At 42.2% G+C, this 9,330-nt stretch overlaps 1 protein-coding gene across 1 annotated transcript in view; it reads right to left on the reverse strand.

Annotated features, from left to right (window-relative positions):
- Positions 1–9,329, reverse strand: part of GLE1 (GLE1, RNA export mediator) — a gene marked incomplete at its 5' end in the record, with an annotated part of 10,975 nt that extends 1,646 nt beyond the window's left edge. Inside the window, 16 exons of the mRNA XM_008642356.2 lie at positions 266–338; positions 1,041–1,104; positions 1,251–1,333; positions 2,297–2,401; positions 2,724–2,853; positions 3,297–3,487; positions 4,319–4,461; positions 4,799–4,868; positions 5,057–5,172; positions 5,298–5,526; positions 6,274–6,528; positions 6,816–6,876; positions 7,199–7,347; positions 7,516–7,641; positions 8,694–8,915; positions 9,249–9,329. Coding sequence (XP_008640578.1) covers positions 270–338; positions 1,041–1,104; positions 1,251–1,333; positions 2,297–2,401; positions 2,724–2,853; positions 3,297–3,487; positions 4,319–4,461; positions 4,799–4,868; positions 5,057–5,172; positions 5,298–5,526; positions 6,274–6,528; positions 6,816–6,876; positions 7,199–7,347; positions 7,516–7,641; positions 8,694–8,915; positions 9,249–9,329 — 2,094 coding nt within the window. The remainder of the gene's footprint in view (positions 1–265; positions 339–1,040; positions 1,105–1,250; positions 1,334–2,296; positions 2,402–2,723; positions 2,854–3,296; positions 3,488–4,318; positions 4,462–4,798; positions 4,869–5,056; positions 5,173–5,297; positions 5,527–6,273; positions 6,529–6,815; positions 6,877–7,198; positions 7,348–7,515; positions 7,642–8,693; positions 8,916–9,248) is intronic.
- Between the last annotated feature and the right edge of the window lies 1 nt (position 9,330).

A 9,330-nucleotide genomic window follows, 5' to 3' on the forward strand; every position in this document is an offset into this window, starting at 1 on the left:
GAATTCTTCCCTGTGAGGGTGGGGAGGCTCTGGCACAGTTTGCCCAGAGAAGCTATGGCTGCTCCATCCCTGGAAGTGTCCAAGGCCACGTTGGGCCTGGTCTAGTGGAAGGTGTTCCTGCCCATGGCAGGGGTTGGAATGAGATGATCTTTAAGGCCCTTTCCAACCCAAACCACTGTGATTCGATGCACAGAAGATATTTTGCCTTTATGTGTAAACAAAAAGCCAGGTCTGAAAGCACTGACATCCAGGGGAAAGGAAATACCGATTTATGTTCTCCAAAAGGAAGGTGTCAGAATGCCCTTTGGTAATGGAATTTCCTCTGCCTGTAGACATTTCTAATGGAGAGAAAGACAAATAATAAAGAGAAATAAACATGTATCTTAATTTGGCATCTCTTCTCAGGAATTCTGATGGCTCTTACCATATATTCAAAGCATTGCTAATAAAATGTACCAGAATTAATTAGAAAATGAAAGTACAACTTCAAAGCTGTCATATTTTAATATCATAGTCTAAGTCAACATTCAGAGAGCAATTTAAACAATCAAGTATTTTACAGTTTTGCAAGCTTTATTTAAAATATATGCAGAATGCAATGCTAAACAAGCACTACAGAGAGCAGTTCAAAGTGTCACTTCCCCATATACCTAATCAGGACAAGTGCTAAAAGCAAGCAACTACTGATAAGAAATAGCCGTGACAGAAATGACTCAGCAGAATCCTCCTCAACCTGTACATCTCCTCTCACTGCTCTTCCTTTATAGTCAAAATACATTTTCATTGATAAAAATCAGATGTGAGGTAAGAAAGCAGCGAGATGTTTGACATCATAACTATCATTAAGGTAATTCAGTAATTGAAAAGTTACAGAAGATGGGTTAAATCATAGAGAGAGGTCTGAATTATCAGGTGTGCTGCAAGAAGTGCCAGCCTCATTATCCAAATGATGCATATATTCAATGATGGGGAAAAACAAAACCCAAACCAAAATACTTGAAAACTAAATGAACTAAAAAAAACCCCCAAAACTGCTTTACCTGCACGAAATTCTTCAAACGTGACAAACAGCCCATCTGGCCAGAGCTGGTCACAGCTTCAATTCTGCAGAAACAACAGCACGTTTAAAAATCTATTTAGAAAGTTGGGTTTGATTCACAAGTGGGTGTGGGGGTGGATGGCAGAGATTGGAAAACATGGATGAGTCATTTAAGAGCAAACACCAACATTCCTAACCCCAGATATCATACCTTGGGATATAGGATTTCTGGATAAAGAACATTGTTTTCCAGAACTGAATCCCATACTGCTTCATCAGAGCATTGCCACACACCTGTGATACAGAAAGGCACGAAGAGCAGGTTACAGAACTGGGTTTCAGGCGTGCATGACAGCTGCAATGAACCTGTTCCATACTAATGACTTAATGCTTTATTCAGACATTTAAAGAAATACCCCTACATTAAACAAGCAAATCCTCTAAATGCTGTTACTGCTACCACAATCACCTTTTTTCCTGTTGACTGTGGTGGCCACTGATATGAATTTTGTTATCCTTCGTTTCACCCCATTTTTCCTCCAGAAACAGTTTTCTTCCCTAACACCATTTGCTGGGGCACACTGTGATCATTTCCCCACTGTGATTACTGCTGTGTGCAATGATTCATCAGCCTTCTCCACACAGGCAGTTTACAGGACAAATGACTGTAAAAGATTCTGACCTCACTACCCCTAACAGAATCCCCCCCCATGGGGTATTTCATTGCCCACTTTCTCATCTGTACTTTTATGGTTCTTTAAAAGCATTTGAAGAGCAGAGAAGCTGCTTGTGTTCAACAGTGTTTGTGTCCCCTGACTTCAGCCTTTAACTTTGGCTCTTATGTAGCACAGGCCTGTATCTTAGGATATAAGATTAATATCCATCAGGCTGAAAAACCTACCCTGTTTTATGAACCAATTTGGCTGGCACAGCCACAGGACCTCCTTGCACTGTACAAACTGCCAAGTGCTTAGAACAGACCTTATGTAAGACCATACAGCTATTTTTAAAATACCGGGAACCTTAAACAGAATCAAATACAACAACAGAAGTTGTGTTTATAAAAACTTAAGTTTTGAAATCATTCAGCTCCAAAGCTGTACTTGCAAGAACGTGGAAATATTCCCATTCCTTTCTGAAGGAATAAGAACAGGTTAAAAAAACCTGCTGTCAATCTCAGCTCAGCAATCCCTTCAGAACCCGAAAGGGATCTAAACTGGTGACATTTAACGACTACCAGTTATCCACACCACTTACTTCCAGGAAATCCAAAAGCAGCATAGCTGTCACATCTGCCAGAGGCTCCAGATTCAACATCTGTGCAAGCCAGCGCCAACCATAGCTCAGACCATGAGGATGTGCCTACAAGGCAAGAAAGAAGCTACTCAGCACTTGCTTTATGACCTGTAAAACACAATTATCAAAACAGACAGTTTTCTGATTTACTTTCTTCTTTATAAAACTTGACATAAAACTTGATCATTGTGAAAACATAAAGGAAGTAGAAGTCCACACCATGAATTACTTGGCATTGCTTTGTTCATCATGGTTATGACCATTTCCCTTCAAACGTGTCCTAAGGTAGTTTAAATTCAGCACACCTTAACTACAAAACAAGCTTCTAATACATTTAATAGACTCCTGGGATAGTAACAAGGTTCTAAGTATAATGCCACACACATACTCCTTGTTTGTTTCCATAAGGCCACCGGAGTTGAATGATGGCAGCATAGAGACGAATCATTCCTGACATCCTTTTAAGAAAATGATCTTGTTCTTCCACCTTAGAATCATGAACTTCATATCCAAGCATCCTAAGTATGAGAAAACATTCTACTATTAGTATAGCAAAACACATTCACTTGAGTCCCTGCAGCTCTCAGCTTACTTGAAGTCAACTGTACTGGGAATAGGGATTCTTCAAAACCATGCAAGAATGATTGCAAAGGCTGATCATGACCCTCTGGACTGTATGTTCCACCATCTGGTGAGACACTGGAACAAGTCACAGAGAAGCTGTGGCTCCCCCATACAAGAAAACATTCAAGGACAGGTTAGATGGGGCTCTGAGCAACCTGGTCTAGTGGAAAGTGTCCCTGCCATGGCAGGGGACTGGAACAAGACAGTTTTTACACATTTGTGAATGAACCTCCAGAGTCAATGCCGATGCGCTCAGGGATGGGGAAAAGTGGAGTTCACTCAGAATAGTCTTCACCCTTGCAGGGTTCATGCAGAAAAAGTCCAGTAATAAACTTACCTCTGATATTCTTCCATAGAAGTCCCTTCTTTCCGAGCAGGGTAAAATGGCACAGAATATGGGCACTTTTTGTGCAGATGAGCTAAAAAGATGTCTCCAACTCGAGGATGTAATTCCCAGATTCCTGAGAGCACCACAGCAATTGGGAAAGCTGAATCACGGTGAAAAGATACTTCTCCTTCCCCATGTTTCTGCAGGGTGGAAAAGGAAAGTCAGCCACTACTCCTTCAAGCCATTTCTCAGGCAAAAAAAAAAATGCTCGTTTTTGTAGTTAGCCTTTACTAAAGGATCTGAACATTTCCATGGCTGTGAAGTCAAGGATAGAAAAGCTGATGAAGCCACATGTCCTCAGCTCCCACGGAGGACAACAAACTTTGGCTTAGGATAGAAAAATGGGATTAGCAAACACAGGCCCAAAGTGCAGGCTGCACAGATATTCTCAACCCAAACAATCATTTTCAAATGTCAAGGAATCAGTCACAGTTTTACTCCATGGGCTGATTTTTCCATGCATTTGTTCCTGCAGGGCTAAAAGCTTCAAACAGTCCAAATTTTACAAATAAAGACTAGAGAAAAATACTGCCAACTTCAAAAAACAACTTAAACTATGACACTTCATTTCTTGAGAGGTGCTAACAACAAAGCAGGGACTGAAGTTTGCCTCTTGAGCCTTAGTGTTGCAGTTTTTTGTCCCCCAAATTCTGCCAAGATATAAGGTTTGAGCCTATATACAGTTTTGTGATACACCATAAATTAACTATCAAACTATATTCCACAACACTATACCTACCTAGTTCAAAACATGTAAGATGTAAGCCTGAAAATTAAAAGAGTTTTTCCTACTAGAAGAAATAAAATAAGGAAGGGAAGGGAAGAGAAACTAAGTTCTTTCATTGCATTAATAAAGGCAAACTGAACACCCAGTGATTTTGTTCTTCATAGCTGAAAAGACAGTTCAGCATCCAAAAGCATCTCCTAGAGCACTGGCTACCTGTGCCACCCTGAAGAAGAGATTTCCTCACCACAAACTTCTCTGCAAGTTTGTAACAAACAAACTCCAGCCCCTGCGGATGCTGAGTCACTGACACCGTTTGCCCTTCAGTCTGAACAGGCTTCCCAGACAGCAGGTTATTGATCTTGTCAAACACCTCTCTCAGCTTAGAGCCTGCAAATACATAAGGAATGTATGGAGACAGAAGATAAAGGAACAGCAGACAAGTCTTACCCAGACAACATCAAGCTCACAACCACCAGACCCACATCCCAAAGGGCACCTTTGCTCCATCTGATTAACCAAACTTAATCCTGATGAAGAAAGATGCCCCTGAGGGAAGCAACAGGCCTTCAAAACACAAGCAAACAGTTCTGTACAGATAGGCTGTGTGTGGGTCAGCTTTCCGCTGTAGGAATAATTACAGGAACACTTGATATGCTTGTGCCCTGATAAAATCTTTAAAGCAAAAGGAATTTCAGTGGAATTGAGCTCTTGGTGTTTTCCTGACCTGATATGCTAGAGATCTGGCTCACAGGGATTGTAGCTGCTTTCTGCAAGTTTGTTTTTATCTTCTTCACCTGGAGAACAAACAAACAAACAACTTTAAAATCCTTTCCAAACAAGTATATATCTGTAATAGTTTGGATGAGCAGACTGGTAACAGAGGCTGCTAAAACAGAAATTTTTTTTTTTTAATGAAAGCTGTCCTATTTATCCTAGAAATTAAGATAATCTCTCTTCAACAGTATTAATAATTTGTTCATACCTCAGTGTTGCCTTTGCAGTTTCCAATTTCACTGAAAGCAGCAACACATTGCTCAGCAGCATCCTGAAGCTGCTGGTACCATTGCATGATACTTTCTTCTGTTTTAACTTGAAGTCCTGTTATTAAAAAAAAACAAAAAGTATGATAATTAAGAAAAACCTAAACCTCTAGTGAGAAAACTCATTTTTTAAAAATGCAAGGCAAAGAAATAAAAAAGATCAAAAAAAAAAGCCTAACCAACCTTCCTTCTGCTGCTTTCCTCCCGACTGCTGTGCAGGGGCAGGAGTCTGACTCTTCATCTGCTCTTTTTTCTCTAATTCTTTCTGCTTTTGTTTCTCTTCCTCTTCATCTTTCCTCTTTTTTTCTTCCAGAGCTGCAGCGATTTCCTGCTGCATGCTGGATATCAACCCTCGCATCTCCTGCAGGGCTCGTTCAGTGCTGGCCACATCTGCTTGAGTAGGAAACCCTCTCTGTCGAGAAACGGGAGAGGTTAACACAGCATTAACCTTCTGTTCCAGTGTCAGAGGGCCAACAGCAAGAGGAAGGAGCCTTTGAAGAATCTACCTTCAGATAATCTGGGAGCTAACTACATATTTTATTCCCGTCTCCTTTATTTGTACATAACATTGGTCATAATACTTGCAAATATAAGTCCATTACTAAATCTCATCAGATCTTGGACAACAAAAATTCAGAATACACTTGGACAAGTGCAAGTGAACTCCCGTGGAAAGCCTTGACAGCTCCCTCTGCTGAAAGCCAGTTGTGACAAGCTGGAACAAAGGATTAGCCTTATTAGTGGTTTATTTTTCAAGATTTGTATCCTATCCTAGAGAGAAAAAATGTCAAGGAAGCTCAGCTACTGCAGAAAAGCTTATGACAAGAGGAGAATCATAAGATGTTCAGTATTTAACAATTCATGAACCAGTCCACTATCACAGAAGGGAACTTTACAGCACCAAGAGTTTGCAGCAATTTAATTTGAATCTTTCTCCTGTAGAAGTTCTCATGCATTTTTATAAACCATTTTCAAGAGAACAGCTGAAGTGCCAGAGGAAAGAATTCCCCTTTAACAATGGGTACTTTATAGGATGAGTATCTAAAAACGTTGCTGTGCCATGTTATTTAAGGGCCTCATGACAAGCTGCCTCTGAAGACAACTACAGGGAGCTTTATGAAGGAATGACAGCCAAAGTTAACAACTCCAGAGCCTGTACCTCGCTCGTGGTGCGGATGAGCCCTGACACCAGTCCACAGATCTGGTTGCCACGATTGCTGTATGCAGACAGATCGATTCTGGGCAAGTCTTTGTGCCTGTAGTTGGGATCAATCTGCTGGTTCAGCTGCAGCAGTTCCTCCTGGATGGAATAAAGGCGACGCAGTCTCTCCTGGCCCTCTTCCTTCCGCAAACGTTCCAGCTCTTCCTGGCGCTGCCTCTGCTGCTCTGCCTCACGCAATTTTAGGTTCAGTATCTGGGGAGACAAAGACACAAGAGGCATGAAATACTTCAATAACTCCAGTTTTACAGCTCCTTCTTGGTCTGATGACTCCAGCTTCACAGGGCCTTCCTGTTCCTATGACACATGCCTTTACTGCATTTCCACACTGCAGCAGGTGCCCAGGATAGCACCAGAAAATCCATCCTCACTCCAGGGTGTCATGGAAATACAAATAAATCAATTGGTCTTTCCAGTTCCCACCCAGCAGTGATGAAAGACAAAAAGTCTTTTAAGAAAGACAATTCTTAAGAGTCTCAGACCTTTGCTCTATGTCGGTGTTCTTCCTTCAACTTCTCTTGCTGCCCCTGAGCCTCCTTTGAACTACAATACACATAAAGAGAGAAAAACTGTATTTAAGACATACAGGAGACATAACACAAACCACATACAGTAAGTTATTCTTAAAACAAGCTAAAGGAACTTTAACTATCACAAATATTGTCTTTTTCTAACCACTGAAACCTCAACAATAGCCAGACATCTACTCTGACAGCCATCCACTCTAACAGGATAGCTAATGTAAGACAAGCAGCAGGTGAGATTTCCAACCACAAGTGACTAGCACAGAATTGTCAGGCACAGGAATTATTCCTCACTTTGATTAAATGCTATAAAATTCTAAGGATACCAGAGGTAATCTCACCTCTTCTCCATTACTTCTTGCAACTCTTGGAATTCCTGGTGCCGCTTTAGCTCCCTCAGTTCATCAAAGCGCTTCAGCTGCTCACTGGCCTGGGCATAGGCTGCCCTCACCATCTGCTCCTGCTCCTCCTGCCGCTGTCTCAGCCTCTCCTGCATTACAGAAGGGCCAGAGGCACCAAAGGTGGTCATTGAACAATTTGGACAGAAGAAAACACAAACTAAACTGCCCAGCATTTATAATTTGCTGTCCTTGCACTGTTACATCTGACTGTGGAGCTCTCCTACGATTCAGACACCCCCTCAACCATTTTTGCTTACCTTTGCTTTCAGCCTGTGCATCTCCTCGTACATCCGAATGCAGCCTTCGACTTTTGCAACTTTAGATGACAGAACTGCTGGAACAACTTCTTGATTTATTTCCAGGGGACTAAGATGATCATTTTCCTGCATGGTCAGCATAAAAGCAAAATCAGTGACTAAGCACAGGATCAGCAACTCATGGATGAAAACAGATAAAGCAAGTCTCTGAAACTATTATTTGTGGAGAAACAGACAAAGGAGTCAACAAACACACATTCCTAGAGCAGTTATGTACCCGATAGTGCAACCTCACTATTTTGAGTATCCTCCAGCATATTTATGAGATTGGGATAATTACTTTTCCAATCACTAAAACTGGGAGCAGATATAACAAGAGTCTCAAGGACATTGACGAAGGCCAACTGACACCTAGAAAGCCCAGAAAACCCCTCATGTACAGTCAGGGAAGATGTTACACTGGAAGAAGTCAGGACAGGTTTATACTTTGAGTCATTCTTCAGGACGAATCTTGAGACGTTCTTATAAAGTTTATCACATCTTGCTGCTTCATTAATATCTTTTCCTCACAATACATTTCTTAAGTCTCACAAGAGGCAGAATGATACAAAACTTTGCTGCTCAGTATCACTGTCACATGGTGAAGTCATCATTGAACAAAACAATGGACATTTCTCTTTCCAGAGACAAACCATGAAATGGCTTAATCAACTTAATTACGTCCACAACTCAACTGCTCATTGCCCAGCTTCCTACTCTTCTGGCTTGTAAAGTAGTCAGAACACATGTAAGTCACTCAAAGACTCCAGAGAACCCAAGGTGGTAACTCATGGACTTTTATAACAGCCCTGACCTTCCTCTGTGACCTTATCCCTCCAAATGGATGAATCCTGTGCTGCTAATCCATAACACAACAGAGCTCCAACTATTTTCCTTAGTTATGGTGAAAAATGGAGTTTGCTTTGGGTCTACAGTGAAACACTTTTCTACTAAAGTCTTGTTAATACCAATTTTATCAACACCTGTTCATGCTACAAAAAATTAAAACTAAGGATGTTTTCCCCATAAATTAACAGAGCACAAACCAGCCTTAATCTGACAATTTATAGCAGCAAGTTAGGACTTTTTTTTTTCTCACAGCTGCTCCATAAACATATGGATTATAATCAGAGAGCTACCTTGGTCTCACTGGGCTCTGTAGATGAAGGTGGTGAAAAGCTCCGGTGGCTGCCAGGCGGGATCTTCTCCGCAGACGCCCGTTTTCGGAGAGGAGTGGATTGTTTGGGCGTTGAAGTTCCGGTGGGTGTGATTTCTTGGGCTAATTGCCCACTAAGGCTGTCCAGCACCCAGCCGCAGTAAGGGGAGAGCTCAACGGGAGCCACACATCCTTCCAAGGCAGCCTTGAGAGAAAACATTCTCCGTGAAAGCCACACAGCCTTAACATTCAATAAAACTTTAACACACCGTGAGCACATCTGCACAGACAGTAGCTGCTTTATCATCGCAGCTCAGTATCCCATTTAACCCTTTTTCTTCTCCCGTCTTTCCAACACTTTTTCCGGACTCTCCTATTTTTGCAGGACATTTCAACCCCCTCGGGCCAGCCCCGCTCCCCGCCCCCGCGCTCCCGAGCCCGGGACCCTGTCTGGGGGTATTTCAAGCCCTGAGTATCACCGAGATGCGCGGTCGGTGTTTCCCAGCGGGCAGGGCCGACTCCCGGGGTGAGCCCTCACCTCATCCTCCTGCCAGCGGCTGCAGTAGCTCAGTCGGCCCTTGCTGGAGAGGCGCAGGGCCTCCAGAGTCTCAAAGCGGAGC

The sequence above is a fragment of the Corvus brachyrhynchos genome, unplaced genomic scaffold, assembly GCF_000691975.1.
Source record: "Corvus brachyrhynchos isolate BGI_N302 unplaced genomic scaffold, ASM69197v1 scaffold59, whole genome shotgun sequence".
NCBI lineage: Eukaryota > Metazoa > Chordata > Aves > Passeriformes > Corvidae > Corvus > Corvus brachyrhynchos.